This window comes from Limanda limanda, chromosome 15 (assembly GCF_963576545.1).
Source record: "Limanda limanda chromosome 15, fLimLim1.1, whole genome shotgun sequence".
NCBI classification, from domain to species: Eukaryota; Metazoa; Chordata; class Actinopteri; order Pleuronectiformes; family Pleuronectidae; genus Limanda; species Limanda limanda.
Genome location: NC_083650.1, coordinates 6,711,495 through 6,729,973, shown reverse-complemented (window position 1 = coordinate 6,729,973; position 18,479 = coordinate 6,711,495). Strand labels below are relative to the sequence as shown.

The window sequence follows — 18,479 nt, the reverse complement described above, 5'->3', positions numbered from 1 at the left end:
ACACAGGTTAGTGTTCACCGCCCAGCGTGGAAGACGAGGGGAAAGTTGAGCCTCTTAGTGTGCACGTCTGTATTCCGGATCACTTCCTGGGACAAAGGTTCATCTTCTGTCACCTCACCTAACAGTCACCTTGATGTCTCACAGTCCTCTGTGGCGCTTCTTTAAAGGCCCCAAGGTTTCCTTTAATCAATCAGACAATAACCTCAGAGGCTTTGACCAAAAGTACCATCTGCTGCTCTCTTTTCTCATTCCAATGCTATGCAAACCACAAATAACTGGAAAAACTACTCCAAATACACAATGAAGGGAGTTCAAACTGTGATTTTAATAATTCATGACCGAAGCACGGTTGTGTTGCTGATTCATACAGTCAGAAATAGCACACGTTTTCACACCAGAGTGGCAGCAAATTGGAATCACTTTTCAAGCTGACCTTGTGCACCTGCTGTTAAACAGCCCACTCCAGCTAAGGATAGAGGCAGTAACTAAATTTAAAGACAGAGAGAGAACTACTGCATCATTAAACTCTCCCCACATTTATAACAACTCAAAGAATGCCCTGTTATGAAGTTGTGCGCCCTTCAGTTAGGTTTCCTTTTTAAATCAGCTTCTTGTGAAATTGACCTTGTGTAAAGATTAAGGGGAAGTCCAGAATGTTTTGCTAATGATGACACCAACACCACCAGACCACAAGCTGTGATTTTTGCACTAGTTTAAATGTCATCTGGCAACAATGACTTGCAAATGTTTTCTGTGGGGTGACGGCCTGTAAGAGGGGGGTCAGAGAGAGATCAAGTCCTGGGCTCATTAGCAAACTCCGCGGGACAGGCAGGATTCGGACACCCTGGACCTTGGCAAGCGGAATATGACACAGCATTAGCTCTGAAAAGCGGCTGTTTGATGAGGATGTGGCCTCTTCTGTTTGCGAGTGTAGTCAAACATGAGTGAGAGGCAGCAGGCCGGCGTGAAAATGCGGTTTTCCAGCTGGAGTTTTCTCACAGTGAATGCTTGATAGAACTGCTCATTACTTTTGGGAATACACTTTAAAGCAGTGCGAGAAATCTGCAGCCTGAGATCATTCCGTCAGGCTTAAATATTACTTTCTCAATTTTACTACACATATTTACAGCCAAACTAATCCCACACGTTCTTAAATATTTCTGCAGAAGCCGTACACTGTAAAAATGGTAACTAGTAATTGTTGATCTCATAAGAGTTTTCAAATTAAACTGACTCAGAAATAAGGCTTTGCAATATGCAATCTATAAAATCTTGTCTGTCCAGCAATTTTCTCTCGTTGTTGTCCTAACTACTATTTTAAATCAGCACAACAAGGATTTGTAAATTTTTGAGCAGATTTTTGAGTTAAGTTGGGCCAACTCAGTAGATTCCAGTTTAAACCGGTTTTAACGGCTCTCTGCTGAACCTGAGCGACGGACATTTTCTGTATGGACAACGACGTGGAGCCCACAACAATTTTGCTCAAGAAGGTATGGTAAGTGCGTTTTTACCAGAGGTGTGGACTCGAGTCACATGACTTGGACTCGAGTCAGACTCGAGTCATGAATTTGATGACTTTAGACTCGACTTGACAAAATGTAAAGAGACTTGCAACTCGACTTGGACTTGGACATCAATGACTCGTGACTTCACTTGGTCTTGAGCCTTTTGACTTGATGAGACTTGCTCCTTTCCCCAAAACCCAAAGATTAAAAAGTATGTTATTAAGGAACGCTCTGTATCTTTCATGTTGTATGTGTGCGTCAGGGGTGTAAAGTAACGAAAGGCAAGGCAATTCTCACTGCAGTGGTAGATGCTGCAAATAGTGGATGACGTTCCCTAACGTGCACATTCAACATATGAAAACTGATCGTAAAGTTCACTGTTCGCGAAAAATATGCGCGACATGCACAACACTGCACAGGGAGCCACTGCGGAGGGGCTGCAGAGCCGCGGGCTGCAGACCCCTGGCTACGGCGAAAGAGCGATTTGTTTGTTTGTTTACTGCTCCGCCGTTAAAGAGTGCGGACGTCAAAACATTAGTTCGGCTATAATATTAGATCCGCCTCTCATTTCCTCCTCCCGGTTGCGCGCCTGTTATGCCTCCGCGCCGCACCGGCGGGGCGCACCATACAGAGAAACACTGCGCTACACAGGGGCGGTCCTAGCATATTTGGCGCTCTATGCAAGAGCCCCCCCCCCCCCTCAACAAAAAAAAGTTGAAAACGGAATTGCAACTTTCAGACGGTATTTTTGCCCTTTAAGAAAAAAACACAACAACGATCACAACAACATGGTGCAAGCATTCGTTTTAGACAGAGTCTCTCCTCAGGAGAAGGAAAACATAATGATCTGTCAGCCTATGGTATCTGAGGTCCAAGAGAGGTGGCCTGCGCTGTTTTTGTCTCAGGAGGTAAGGATGTCCTAATTTATTTAGCAATTGTCTTATACAACTACATTGGCTTTTCTTGAAGAAGAACAGTATCTACTGGGGAAATGTGTCAATTCTGTCTTGCCAGTGTTACATTTAAATCTATGATCCATTAGATTCTGTGACCTGTCCTAATTTTCTTACCCTAACCATCTCACTCCTATGGAAGCCCATTTCTTCCAGTTAAAGAAAAAAAAAATCCCCATGCTTAATTGAAATTGCAATTACAATTAATTACAATATTTTGTTGATTGTCTTGTTTAGATATCTGAAGAATTTCGGCGTATCACCAGCAAAGACCTCCTGGGGACTTTTAATGCATCTCTTGAAAGATTTGGACCTGGCCTGCTAAAACTCTACCGGACTAAGAAGGGTGGTTTTGGCCAAGAAATGGAAGACCTCCTTGATAAACTCGATGATCAGGTGAGTGAAGTGCTCCTTTGCCTGGCATTTTTAGAAGAGCATGAATATACTTTCTTATAACAGACACAGAAAAAGATGTTGGCTGCTGTAAAAACTACCTTAGTGGATATGCTTCAGTAAAAATGGATGTCCGCAGTCCTTCCTTTGTGTTTTGGTGGCATTTGGTTTAACAGTATTTTAATTTGTTAAAGTAAAGTTGTGTGTGCTTCATCTTCAGTACTATAAAAGATTTCTGATTTTGCATTATGTGTATGTTCAGTACAGTACTATACTTATTGAAATACTTATTTTCCACTGGATACTCTTTAGACATCTGACATTGTTACACACCGAAAGACAGCAGCACTGAGAGGCTTGCCCATTTTCCTCCGCGAAGATACCAAAAAGGTTTTCATGAAGTGCTTGGTAAGTACTAGTAACTGTAGCAAAAAGATAAATACTTCAGGCCATGTAGCTAATTCCTCATTCTCATGAGATGTTTTAAAGTAGTAGTTCATCCAAAATGGAAATATACACCTCCCCAGTGCAGTTTATCAGTGCAGTAATCATATTTCTCTGATTTGTTCATATTTTCATACATTGTTCACACTAACTTTTTTACAATTCATGTAAATCAACCTCCTTTTCACAAGTTCTACTTCTAAACTACTAAATCTATTTTCAGCTATTACGTCAGCTATGTTGCCATTGCTTCATCAATTTTCTTTGGCTGTCAGGTTCCAGTGTATAGCTGCCCATTTTCTTCTGCCTTTTTAACATTTCAACTGTTTTTAGCCGTTATGAAGCCAATCATATCTCAGCCTACAAATTATTCTTTTCAGCTTTAGCACGGACCTTCTCAGCATTCACACACATTTTCTTCAGAAAATGCTCTTTCTAGTTTGTCAAGGCTCAAATGCATCTGTTATTTTTCCTCAGGACACTTACATTTTGGCACCAGTGCTGGAAGGGGCGTCTGTGGCCATCCACACCATCCTAGATGACGAAGCCGACATCTCACATGCTCGAGACCATGCAGTTGTTTTGGAAGGGGGCATCGTGCTGCATGAAATGGAAAACCTCTCCTCTGCGTTCGCCTACCTCTTTGGCCTTCTATATGCCCTCAATATAAATTACCCCAAACAGTTGAGGTATACATTTGAAGCCATCCAGACTATCTTTTTTGAGCTTGGTGGCTCTCGGTGCTCCCAGCGCACAAGATCTTTGAAAACGAAACTTTTATTTTGAATACACATTGTGTATGTGTTTGAATACACATTGTGTATGTGTTTGAATACACATTGTGTATGTGTATGTGTTTAAATATACATATTGTTGTATGTGTATGTGTTTAGATATACACATTGTTGTATGTGTATGTGTTTAAATATACACATTGTTGTATGTGTATGTGTTTAAATACACATTGTGTATGTGTATGTGTTTAAATATACACCTTGTTGTATGTGTATGTGTTTAAATATACACATTGTTGTATGTGTATGTGTTTAAATACACATTGTTGTATGTGTATGTGTTTAAATATACACATTGTTGTATGTGTATGTGTTTAAATATACACATTGTTGTATGTGTATGTGTTTAAATACACATTGTGTATGTGTATGTGTATGTGTTTAAATATACACATTGTTGTATGTGTATGTGTTTGAATACACATACACAATGTGTATGTGTCTAAATATACACATTGTTGTATGTGTATGTGTTTGAATACACATTGTTGTATGTGTGTGCAAAAATGGTTAGTCATTCAATTTGATGTTGCAAACTAATTTGAGAAGAATGTTTTTTTACAAAGGCGCTTAACCCGCCTGTTCAAAATAAATAAAAAAATATAAAGAAATAAAGAAATATTTCAGATAACATTCAGCTGTACTGTGTTTTATTTATTATCTGTTTAGCATTTTATAATAATAAAATTACAGCAACATGTTTATTCAACAAGAATATTTGTGTTTGGTGCATCTAGGAATATATGCCATTGAAGGGATAATTGTACGTTTATTCAACAAGAATACCTACGTTTAAAGGAGGTACAAATGCATGACATTGAGGGGCATAATTGTTTATTAATTCAACAAAAAAATCTGCATTTGGTGAAGGTAGAAATACATGGCATTCAAGCAAGAATTTCTTTATTAGTCTCACATGATTATCCTAATTAGGTGAACAAGAAGATCCAAGTTGGCAGAACTCTTTGCAGAACTTGAAAACCTTAGTTAAGTCAACAACAGCAGGCAAAAGTTGAGAAAACTCAAAAATCTCTTGCATCATGTTGCCTTGATATTTTACGTTTTCTCAACTTTTTCTTTTTTACAGTGTAGGAGCTGCGTAGTGTTAGCATGAAACAACTTCAAAATGCTGATCCTTTATCTTGAGCTGCCTCCATGCGTGAGAAATCAATTTTCAAAGATTACCTGAGCTTTTTTTCCATAGTTTATTGAGTGGATTGGTATAATGTCAGCATTTGTCACTAGAGTACAGAAAATGACACATTCCGTATTGTATTGCTGGCGGATTAATATTTGTGGTCAGTGTTTGAGTTTGTTGGGGATTGAAGAGTTTGTGCTGCACTGCTGCTACAGGCTATGGTGGAATAATACAGACTTTGGACATGTGATTGTCACTGCTTGTTTATCGACTGGTGCACAGATGAATATAAACATGAAATAACAAAGAAATGAATTGAATTGCCTGATCCCATAGATATGTCTGATACATGACAATCCAGCTAATTGACGGAGTATCAGGCCAATATCTGAAACCAGTATCAGATCGGTGCATCCCAATTTTGGGATAGCTTGAAAGTACTACCCAGTAAGTCAATGGGAGAAGGCAGGACACCACTTAGGCTTCTCTGAGTCAGGGGAAGGAAGGCAGTGCTGTAACAAATCAGCAGCGGGAGAGGCCGTCTCCTTGACAGATCACCAGGGTAGTCAGCAAGATCCTCAGTGACAAGGCTCTAAGAATAGAGGAGAGCTGACCTGTGCATTTGGAAACTCTGGATATCGTTCGACTACAGTGGCCGACACATCTCTTTAAAGCCAGTGCCCTGGAACAGCCCTAAGGGGGGTGGTGGTGCCCGTTTAAAAAAAGTTAGGCTTGAGAAAGTGTGTCAGGTTTCACACAATTGGGGAAAATCCAGTGATTGACGGCCACTTCTCACATCCAGAGTAAGAAGAAATATAAAGTGAAAACCAGATTCAAAACTATAAATTTGCTCCATTCAACCAAACATTGTTCTTTAAAGACAGCTTCAGTGGTGGTGCTTAAATTCTGTGTGTTTTATATTTTGCGAGGGATCAAAGTGGAAGAGCGTTGCTGCAAATGTGTGAGAAAATAAAGGAAAATCTTTCATCTTTAAATAAAATGAAAAAAAATATCCATTAACTGCAAAACTGAACTGAAAGTGAAATGTTTGTTATTGTGAGACTGGGGAGAAGCGAATTAGCAGATATAGGAATAATGATGCAGTTGTTTTCTGCCAGTGCTTCAGCCTCGGCACCAAAAATCACCCTCTGCAGAAACGTGATTGTTTCACACTGATGGTTTTTCAAATGATACATTTGCCCGACAATATTTGCATACGGCCGTTTGCGCTGCTTTTCATTACACAAAAGACGAAAAGCCTTTGAGGACTCATGAAACGCAATTCAACTAATCTAAATGAGTCGGGATTAAAAAGGTCAGAACTGTGGGAGCTGTGTGCGATGAGGATAAAATTATGCGTTAAAAAACTTCAATAAATTTGAAGAAAAGAGATGCTGAGACGGCGACTGACTCTCGAAGAATTATCTGTATAAAAAGAGCAACATAAAGACACTTTTTTGGTTATAAACTGTATATACAAATGCATTAATCAGATACATTGATTAACTGGATATGAATATAAATGCATACACTATATATATATGTATATATATATATATATATATATATATATATATATATATATATATTGCACATGAAATCTATAGACCTACGTTTGAGCCCAGAATATATGACAATGTGCTCTGGAGTACTTTAGCAGCAGCTGGGGGTGGATGTGCCGTGCTGACTTTTAAGTTTTCACTCCTCAGTGGGTTTGGGAGGATTGATGAAGACTCTGGGAAAGAGGCTGTGACTCAGTCTGTTTGTGTTGGACTCCTCTCAGCGCCATTATAAATATTTGTGTAAGATTTTACTCCTCTTTGCCTTTTTATCACACGCAGAAAGCCACACGGACTGAGGTCTCACCATTGGTCGACGAGCCAAGTGAGTTCAGAGGTGTTCTTTCAGCACAAATTGCTTCACATGGTGTCTGTTATGTCACAGGGAGGAACCAGTGTTACCAACTTGACGTGCTTGTAGCTTCATTTGCTGACTTTTCAGAGCCAAGACCAACTTTTTTTCAAAGAGGCACAGCGCAGAAGGCAGATGGCCCCCCCACCTTGTGACTGGTCACTTTCTGGTAAAAGGGACTTTTCTCCACTATCACCAAGTGCTTGCTAACTATGGCAACTGTGGAAACTGTTGGGTTTCTGTCCGTATCATTACTCGGTCTTGACCTTACTCTGCGGTGCCTTGACTTTTATCTATGTTGAGATTTGGTTGTCCAGACAGAGGCTGTGCACTGTGTGAGAGCTGCTTCCCAATATGCCCTGCAAGCTTTTCTAGACATGAGAAGTGTCATTTCTTATTTGAAAAAGTGAACATTGATTCGGGGGAAAGGTTCACAATCGAACTGTAATGACTGTTTTTACTTAAAAACAAATGTTTCGAGACGTAGTGTGACTTGATTCCGCTCTCTTGACCTATCCATAAGTTATGTTGCTTTGCATGAGGAGCAGGCAAAGTCGTTCTGAACTGACAATCACGATACCAAAGCATCTGAGTCGTGGTACGTGGAAGTATGTTGGGCTCTGTGCCATTGATTGCCTGGTCGCAAACAAAGTTGGTGTTTGGGGATTTGAACAAATTGAGAGTCAAAAAGCCTGGGGACACAATTCAGGAGATGCAAACTTACAAGCGGGGGACTCCTCACTCGGCAGACATCACAGGGACACAGGGTGCAACAAATCCTCTCCCGGCTTGAAGATTAGAGTGAACCAGGAACCTCTGTGTGCTTTAAACCTCCTCGCCGCCAGGTGAACTTGTAAATACATGTCAAATTCATTCAAACTTGATTGTTAGAGGAAGTGACAGCCCCACTGGACACCCCGGAGGAGCTCTGTGCGTGGAGAAAGTGGATCAGACATTAAACAGACGTCTCAGCCTGTCAGCTCCGTGACACAAAGTCATGTACTGTCCAATTGAGCTGATGTGTGATTACAGCAGGCCTTGCTCCAGAGAATTCAAAATGTGAGCTGGTGTGTTGATGACCTTTGTAGAACGCCTCCTGCATGTGCTACCCCCCCCCCCCCCGAACTAAACTCTCATCATTCCAGTGGATGTGTCTCAAATGGTCATTCTGTCTCTAACTGATGTGAATGCGCATTTTGTCACTATTGAAGTTTAAATCTGGATTTTAGCTGTGCAGAGCAGCAGCAGCTTGGAAACGGCTGGTTCACATGTAGTTGTAATAGCCCTTGTTTGAGTCAATATTTCATGCTTGTTCTTTTGTGTGACAACAGAAAACCATGTAAATGAGAACAGCCTTACTGGGAATCTGGCTGTATTGAAACACTCTGTGTGAGAACAGAGCGTAGGAGGGAAGCAAACAGAGATGCAAACTGTAAATTGCCTTGTAAATTTTCAGCTAAGTCTTCAATTTTGCACACTTATCTTACACAGCTCTGTCATACACTAGTTTTATTTAATCTTATAAAGTATAAACCCCTGCCCTGGTCTGTCAGTTCATACGAGTTCTCGCCTGGGGTCCTGAGGCGTAGTGCTCCATGTCTGTGTGGCGTCGCACTGACAAATGGCGACTTGTTTTTGCTCAGTCTACAACATTTATTATTAATGTGGTGATTTAGTTAATGAGAAACAAAAAGCATTTCGATGTCAGCACTGACAAAGGCACCAACGCGGCAATGACAAGATAAACAGCAATTACCGAAAAAAGTGTTAAAAAAACACCAATTTGCAGACACGCTCTCGACAGAAGATCAACGTAAAGACTAACAATCTAAAAAAAAACAAAACCACAAATATACTTCCCCCACCGACAAACTTCACCAGTGGGGATTCGGTTTTATTCGAAGCCCACAGTTAGTGAGGCTAGTAGGCAGGCAACACGCAGGTCCAGCAATGAGGGTTTCCTGTACACACACAAACACACACACACACACACACACACATACACACTGTATATCACTGTTAACAAGATATCCAGCCAAGCAAAGAGGATAACAAGCGGCATGGCACACATTCATCAAGGTGAAAAGACCACGACTCTTCTGGGTCAACAGCCATTTCTGAAATCCGCATTACCTCCCCGGTCGGAAAAAATTTCAAAAATGAGTCAGTTTGGTATTTTGTAAACACCACAAGCATAATGAGGAGCCGCTGGAAAAAGACTCTGACTGTTTACACACATAAACGTACATGTGCACACCTCGCTATCACGGCTAGCTAGCCTCGCGCCGACAGGGACAGATTATGTCGGCTTATAGAACCCTTTTTCCGTTTAAATGAGATCACGGCTCCACAGCAAATGAGGCATGTTGATAGGGGCAGTTGTGCGCAGCTTCAAAACCCTGTCACCTTGTGCTACACCGCAGCTTGGGTAAACAAGAATACACAACTCGCTTATACACACATTGTTTGGCTGCCAGACACTCATTGAACCATCAACACCTACTGAAGTCAACTAATCCGGTGGGTAAGACGGCAGCAAGCAAGCAACACCCCTTTCTCCATGCCTCATCTGCCCCGACAAGTCACAACACAAATAAAATACAAACCATGAATATTTACATGCGAACTACTGCTGCCGCTGGGGGGGCAGTCTGCATGCTAAGTGGTTTAATTGATACTATAGCTATTTGTTTCTAAATTATTAAAGAAGCAAAACATTTTTGGATGAGTAATAATGAAATAAAAGCCCCCGACCAAAGAAAAGAAAGCTTGTGAAGGCAGGAACACAATTACCTCCCAAAGGACAAATCTAAGCCAATGATAAGATATATTGGTTTAACAGATACAGATTTGTGTTTCATGAAGAATAGACTTAAAAGCAACCGACCCCACACCTGGGAATCCACTTCTCTCCGATGCTAATGACTGTTTCTCTTTATTAACTTTTCTATTTCACTCTTTGTTTTGCTCATAATAGAGAAAGGCCATTTGGAGATAGAGCGGGAATCCATTACGTGCCTTCACTCTCTCCCCTGACCTGTGAAAACACTTTGGCTTCATCCCTTCGAGGGAGGGGAGAGTTTCAGAGTGAAAAATTAATCATTAAAGTATGTGACAACCTCTGCCACGGCTGGGCTGTCACACCGAGGAAATGCAGTTAGACTGGGCCCGGACCCAAACCAGGGCAAAATAACTGGACAGACCTCTGACTCCTGTGACCAAAGAGCCACAATGAGGCCACCAGGGGCTGCCGGCTCAGCAATAATGCAGTGCACCACACATAGCCAAACAGAAAACTGTCTGAGAAATGTGTTGCTGTCTCTACAATGCACCCGCACAAGAGGAAAGAAATCTGATGTCATGTGAGGCATGGAAATCACATCAGGATGTAGAAATCTATGCAGCACTGAAGTGTGTAATGGAAACGGCATAGACCAGATAACCTTGGTTATGTCTTTGAAATGTTTGGTAAAGCTGCAATGCAGAATAATGTAAAATGCAATATGTTCAATTGAACATCAGGCATCCGGAGCACACAAATGTATTTGAATGTGCAAAGACATGGATGTAAATAGGATTTTAAAACAGGTTTTACTCAGTGGAGTCAGGATTTGTCACTTAATCTGGCTTTAAGTAAAATAGAAAGTAAGAACTAAGGCAAGAGGTGTATGGCTAAAGTTATGTGAGATGGCATTAAGTGTTAAACATTAAAAAAAGATACTGATGCATTTCAGTGTTCCACCAAAAACAAAAATAAGAAGAAAATAGCATCTTAACTCTAAAGTAAAAAAAGTCTCTCTCTCTCTCTCTCGCTCTCTCTCTCTCTCTCTCTCTCTCTCGCTCTCTCTCTCTCATATATATATGTATATATTGATTGATTATATAAAATTATACATGCATATATACATTGCACAAAAAATCAATAGACAATGTGCTCAGAAGCAGTTTTCAAGTTTCATTCCTCAAACTTAAATAAATACTTTTAATTTAACATCAGGCATCCCCATCCGACGCATGTATCGGAATGTGCAAGGACTCACATGGATGTGAACGGGATTTTAATTGCATTGGGTTTTTGCTCAGTGGAGTCAGGTGTGTTTTCATTAAATCTGGTAAGAACTGAGGCAAAAGAGAGAGAGAGATAGAGAGAGTAAGACACAGAGCGAGCGAGAGGTCAATTACACGCATGGCATGCAGAATCAGAACGGCTCTATCTAAATGCTTCTCTTCTGCTTCAGTCCCCCTCAGATCTGCTTCGGTTGAGTGAACGCATCCGAGGTCATTGACTAGCACACCTGCTGTTATTAACACAGGCCGGTACATACAAGCAACAGTCGTGGGAATAACCACAAGTTTCCACGTCTCGCTGGAAGCTACTCGCAGAAGTAATGAGATTCAGACGCCGTGCACATTTCTGCCAATCGCTCGCCTTTCTGTTACAAGTCAAGGTGCATGTAGTCCTCAAAATATTTGGAAACTTTCTGAGGGACATGATTTCGGGGCTGGTTTCCGTTTCTCGTTTTTCGGCCTCGGTCGGCCGCAGGTCCTCAAACATTTCAGTCATAAACTATCTCGAGATTGAGCAGAGTTCAACTTGCTCCTCCAGTCACACATTTCTTATTTCAATTCACACATAACCTTTCTTAATGTTTTCCCCAAGACAGAAGGTAAAGGGCAGTGCGTCGGCAAATGCCACAAACTGCAACCAAAACATTGAGACGCTCCGGTGTTGCTGTTTCAAGTGAAGTGCACGACTTCCGATTAAAATGGAATTAATGATAATTATGAAGAATTGCAAAACACAAACCTGGTTCATCTTCTGTTGCTTAGAATTTCCTCAGTTTGCTGCTAATATCAGTTTGACATGATTTGGTGATTCACTCCCTCTAACTGACAACAACACTTTGTGGAAAATTAAGGTTAAATTGAAGAAATCAGGCGACAAATTCGGTTTGAGCAAAATATACACGAACGATTATTGTGTCTAACAATATTTTATTGTTTTTGAAGAGCCTGCTTTTAAGACTTTCACTCACAATCATAAACTAAAAAACACAAACTCACAGGGGGGTTTTCATGTAAAATGATTATTAACCCGAAAACGCTTGTATTACCAGACTTAGTCACTGAAGAAAAAGAATAATTAATTATCCACAAACAATTATGTTTCAAGGGTTGTTCCATTGCAACAAAAAAGGATTATTGGCGAGTGTCTCATATTCTGAGTGAGTCTCCAGTTAGTTTTACTACAATTTAACTGCTGGACTCTTCATCGGAGAATCTTTTTTGAAGGATTTCCATTTCTGATGCAAAGCTCTGAGGAGTGAGATATCATGGAGCCAACATTATCATCCATGTGAAAGCAAAAAACTGATTCCCACAATAATCCATGAAGCCCAAACAGTCAGAGCTACAGTACGTCTTCATCCATGAGATTATTTATGATCCCAGCTCGCAGCCTTGCTTTGGTCTAATCCACCAACATGGAGCTTCACCACAGTCGAGTTCTGGGTTTATAGACAATGGGAATCGAGGCGAGTCAGAGAATGTCTCATATATTTTATAATTCTTAGGAAGAGGATGGACCCCGTGTGAATTTGGTTTGTTTTTCAGCATGCACACACCTGACTGTGTGCGCTCTTGTGTGCACACGAGTACACACATGTGTGTGCATAAGAGAGACCGAGCAGAACGGAGAACATGTCTGCTTGAAGCCCCCCGGAGCTCAGTCACAGAGACAGAATACTGATAGAGAAATCCACAGTCTTCACACTCCACTAGCTTCTATCCCTCCATGTGCTCCCCCACCCCAAAACCTCCCTCCACCCCGTTGTCTTCCTCTGTGCTCCATCCTTGATCTATCCCTTCCTATTTCACTCTTTCTATATCGTTTTTTAAATTTGATTGATACACACTCCAAATATCCACAGTCAATATTCTCCCCAGTAAACACCACTCTATCTATTCCCTCTCTGATTCTTCTATCCTCCATTTGACTATGTCTCACTGCCCCATCTCTGTCACCCACCTCATTCCCTTCCCACCCTCTATCTCTAAATGCTTATTAGCTCAAACAAGACTCCGGAGTCCCTCTAGCTTTGCCATTTCAATTAAGAGTCCGCAGCTCATTCGACGAGCACTTAATCCATAGTGAGGAGTAACATCAACTCTTCCCCCCCGAATAGAAGGAGTCTGTATAAACTTTTTGACAAACTTGTTCAGTGACGACATCTTTTATTGGATAATCTGTCAACTTCTTTTAAAATGTCTCCTCTCTCTTTTGGTTCCCACTGAACAACATGACGTGGAGACATGTTGTCAAAAAACCCCAACCAGATAGGCAGCTGCCGGATTTGCCACGGGGGGGTAAACCCGAGGCCTCCAGCCAACACTCACTCACGCCGGTGTGTTTCAGACCTCGATAAAAGGTGCAGAGGCATCTGTTTTCCCAATCCCCTCCTGCTCCCAAGGCTGTGCATCTCATTATAAACAGAGAAACAACCAACACTGCTTTTTAGGCACTCACAAAATGTAATTATGTGCACATATGGGCAGAGCCGTGAGCCCCCCAGTGTTGTGGCTTAGTGTGAGATTATGACAAAGTGGGCCCACGTGACTGTATTCAGCCTTCAAAGCCATATTAACACAGTGCTGCTGTGATGGGTGTGTGTGGTTATTTTTCAGGCCAGCAGAAAGCAAAGGTCCAGAGGCAGGTACACTGATGTCTCCTTCTACAGTGGTGCTGGGAAACTGATGTTTTTCTGTTAAAATCACATATACGAAAGTTCTCTATTGAGCTTGAGTAAAGAAAACACAACAAAACTTCTCTTACCTGGTGGAGAGGAATGGGAACATCAATCCAGAGCGTGGAAGAGACACAGATGGGCGAGAGAGAAAGATGGGGAGAGAGAAACAGAGAAAGGAAACACACAGTTAGTCGTGAACGCTATCAAATCCATTTAGGAGCGAATTAAAAGCATCACCGGCAAGGTGACATCTATCAATGTCATTGTTTCCACGTCCATATTTGAACAGTCATTAATCACAGAGTCTGGACTGATGTGGGTCAAAGTGGCACATGCCAGCTCCAAAGCCTTGATTATAATTGGCATGGACACCTAGTTTGACTTGAAGAAACCGAAGGTAATCTCACACTGCCAGGCAACTTTTGTGAAAACACTCACTAAGCCAGTAACCTCACAGCCGGGACTTTCCTGAGCTAAAGCAGTGATTTTCCTTTATGTTGGCTTGGAGGTGATTTGCTTTTTCAGCTCGAATGAGAAGAAGTCTTCCTCAGAATTCTGAGTTGTGCTCGTCATGCAGCCTCCTTGGGAAGATTTGAATATTTCAGGATTAAAATGTCTTTTATCTCAACACAAGCAAATAAAAAAATATCATTATAAAACACATTTGCTACTAATGAGACACACCACAAGTAGCCCAGACGAAAACATTATTATTGCAGGTGTCTGCCTAGCCTCAGCCTTTTGCGCGTCCCAGCACGGTTAACTTTTTCTTTGCCACTTGAAGCGTGTCTGTATTTCGTCATATTGTGTGTATTTGCTGTGCGAGTGGATGAAGATGTTTTCTTTGTTTGCTTGTGTTTTGTCTGTTTGCAAGTGTTGTTTTAAAGTTGCTGTTGTGCATTGAACTCTCTAGGCCACCGTATTGTGTTGAATATTGCATAGTTGCTCTGTGAAGAGCCGGGAGACGTGAGGTAAGTGGTTTCTGCCCGTGATGAAACAACTACTCCTTCAGAATACATTTTTGCCGAGGTAGACAGGGAGTCTGAATCTGATGCACTGCAAAGTGAGCTGAAAGGCTGGGGGCTTTTAGTCTCAGAAAATTAACTCTAACTAAGATTGATAAGCCAGGAGATGTACGTGGGCTTTTTAACTGATTTCACAGCCATGCAGTTCTACTTTCAGATGGGAACTGAGGAGCCTTCGCAGTTTGAGTGCATCACTTATAAAACGATAGAGATTGAAGACAAATGTGATCACCTATTCACTTTCATACAATATTTAACTCTGTCCATGTCTATATATGAGACAAACCTTATCTTTCTATGTTCTACAAACCAAATCCATCAGGCACGGTGACATGAAAAAAAGCACAGCTTTCTTCATCCACTCAAAAAAACAAGAGAAACCAAATTTCCTCTCAGCCTTGTTACAAATGAAGAATTGGCTTGGCCGAGAAAACCTTGTGATTCATGTGAAGATTGTAAAAAATTAACAATATTTGGGGAATGATTTTTAAAGAAACCCTCAAGGCACTATTGATGATTTTGTGATGATATATATTGAATATTACAACGAAAAACAAGGTGCTGCAAAATAAAGCTTATGTTAATGACGATTGATGTTTTGATGCAGTTACGGTGAACAGATACCTGGTGTAGCAGCCGGAGCTTGAGACCAATGGAGATTTGAAAAAATTAGTCAAAATACCCTGTAAGGTTAATGTGTTGTGGAAGGCATCCTCGACTGCCACAGTTACAAAAATAGGACCAGATGTCTGTACAGTGCCTGAAAGCACACTGTACATTTCTCCATAATGATCCCTTGAATTAATATGCTGGGTGAAATGATGCCTTTACTGATTAAGTCTCTAAAGATGGCAGCTATGGCCTTTTCATTCCAGTGCACCTGCTTGATAAATGACAGGTATAGGCCTGTATGGCTTCAGGCACAGAATGCATCTGGAATGATGTACACATCACAGTGAGGGGGGGGGGGGGGGGGGGGCGACCCGTGTTTTCTGCTTCACTCGGCCTAACTCGAGAGGACGTGAGTACATAACAAGGTGCTCATCTCATCACATTTAATTGCTTTAAGTTCCACACGAGGGATGAATCTTGCCTATTTTTGCACCACATTTAGCCTTCACCGTATTCAAAGTGAGTTTGCCACTATTTTTACCTTTTTCTTGAGCGGTAGCACGACAAATAGTGCAAAATCCTGTCTCAACAAAGCGGTAAACCCACAAATATATCATAAACAACAGCAAATCTCTTGTCTGCAACAGAAGGCAACTACAGGCAGTGTGGAAAAAGGGGAGGCAGAGACGCGTTCAGCCCCTTCTACGCTGCCGGATTTCACGCCACAGCCACCCATTTATTCTAGTTGCTCTATTTGGACAGGTAGCATTCAGTGGGATTGCGTGAGCTTGTTGGCTTTTGTTTTTTTGCTCTGTTGTGTTTTCAGCAACCCGAAAGCAGCAGAGCGATTTAAACTGGGGTAGAGAGACATGTGATATTATAGACATGATTTATACATAAATCAGTGGCAGTCACAGCTCCTTCACTATGGAATTGTGGGAGATACTGCTAATGCATTAAGAGCTACTGCATTATTGGGGGTGCGGGATGTTTTTAAAGCAAAATTTGTTGGTGGCTTTTATTGTAGCAACAGTTGGAAAAAAACAATGGTCTGGTATCCGTCCTTCCCTCTGAGGGGTGATAAGATACTCTGCCTATTTTGGCCAGACCATTTTGTCATCCCTTATCAACAGGTTGGATCATGCCTCTTTTTAAAATGGATGGCCTGAGAGTAAATGCTCATTGCTCTGCTCTCTCCTCACTGACCCCTCCATTGTAATAGTCAATTAGAGGCCCTGATACAGCCCCTGGTAGCCCTCTGCTATGGCCCCTCTAATCACCTTGACTCTGACCTTAGCTCCTATTGGCTGTCTAGCCGGAGGAAATGAAGCAACTCACACACACGCACAAACACAAACACGTACGTGCATGTAATTTCGACTCATACCTGATTAATCACAATTAGCATGCAATTACCTGCTAATAGCGTGTGAGCACCCGTGTTTGTGAGTGAGTTTACGCGTCTGCCTTGACCTTGTTGTGTGGTTTCTAATGGCTGTCAACATTTCAGTCTTTTGTGTAACTGCAACCTCCTGAACCCTGTGCAGCCCCCTCCACCCCCCCCCCCCAGTGTGATCATTACTGCAAAAACCTCAATCTCTTTGCACTGATTTAAAGAGAGTAGATTCAAGTTAACTTCTCTTAAAACCTCAACAGAGGAAAGCAAACTTAACACAGAATATCAAATAACATGGATCCTTGAAGACATCCATGACGTCCTTTTCAAGTGCTTCATAGAGATTGTGACATTTATTGACATTTACACTTTAATAACGTGGATCTCACAGTGTTATTTGTACGAGGAGCAATAAAGCTTCAATATTCCCATGTAGACATCCAGTAATTAATGTCGGCAACATGCGTAGGATGTGTGGGGAAGGGATTCAGATCTGGTGAGGATGCCATCAGGGGGTTTAACGGATTTGGTTTAGATGGCAGGGTGTATTTGTTCCTGTACTCTAAGTATTAGGTGTGTCGATCTGGCTCTGTATCCCACTCCACATTTGATTTGTTTGACTTTGCTGGGTATGAATAAAGTTATTGAATTTACTGAAATAGAACATTGGTATCAGGTTTGAGTTTTGACTTTCAGCTAAACTCTAGGTGTTCTCACAAAGAGTCAAGGTATTAGAAATAATCCCATTGATCCTGAGGTGATACAGTTGCAATGGAAGATTTCATGGAGTCAGACCAAGAGAATAGTGCAAGCAGCATCCAGGCTTCGGTAAAGGTTTACCTGCATGTTCAGGTCTGTAGTGATTATGTTAATAATGTCTTCTCAGTGAGATTTAGGCTACTCCACTCACACTAAAAGACTTGGCATTCAAGACATTCAAAAGGCAAATCCAATCACAATGCCCAAAAGCATTACTTAACACCGGTAGCTGCCAGAAAAGCTTTGCATGAAAATACAAATTTTTGCAAGGCTACAAAGATGGGACAATACTAGGGCACGAAAGCGCTCATTAGGTCTGTGACCATTATAAAGTAGAATAAAAAGAAAAGCATTTTGTGCATATGAAGCAGATGTTTAGTTCTGGAAGTTGACCTGTTATACAAGAACATAAAGGGCAACCCATTAAAAATGCATTGAAGGTCAAAAGGAAAATGCCACTTTTTGATACTTACAAGAAGGTGATATAATTCAGCTGAAACCAAATTTCTTCCAATCTGCGTTATACACTTATTTTTATCTGTGAAGGCAAAAAGAGCTGAGCCGGCAGAAACAATAAAGCAAGTGGAGCTAAAACTACAAATTAAATGCATATTTATAAATAGGCAAAATGCATTTTTAAAATTGCAATACAGCAATTTGTATTAAATAAACTGATAGGGGGGGGAGGGAGGGGCTTGTCTCTTGAAATAACAGTGGGTGCAGACAAGGACGATAGAAGCAAAAGATCAAGGCCGCTGCCACATCTTTCCTCTATCTTATCCCTTCAAACTACAGCTGCTGTC

At 41.3% G+C, this 18,479-nt stretch overlaps 2 protein-coding genes across 4 annotated transcripts in view; one reads left to right on the top strand and one right to left on the bottom strand.

Moving 5' to 3' along the window:
- grid1a (glutamate receptor, ionotropic, delta 1a) overlaps positions 1–18,479 on the bottom strand; it is a 213,958-nt gene that overhangs the window by 123,215 nt on the left and 72,264 nt on the right. The window lies entirely within an intron of this gene.
- LOC133020823 (uncharacterized) lies at positions 1,214–4,143 on the top strand. Of its 3 annotated transcripts, none has more exons than XM_061087543.1 (4): positions 1,214–1,490; positions 2,696–2,854; positions 3,164–3,259; positions 3,773–4,143. In XM_061087543.1, exons 1-4 carry the CDS (start codon positions 1,449–1,451, stop codon positions 4,079–4,081), a joined length of 606 nt encoding a protein of 201 aa, XP_060943526.1. In that variant the 5' UTR covers positions 1,214–1,448; the 3' UTR covers positions 4,082–4,143. The 3 variants fall into 3 exon arrangements, with proteins under 3 accessions (XP_060943526.1, XP_060943527.1, XP_060943525.1); XM_061087544.1 differs by having other exon boundaries at positions 1,215–1,495; XM_061087542.1 differs by lacking the exon at positions 1,214–1,490 and adding an exon at positions 2,224–2,413.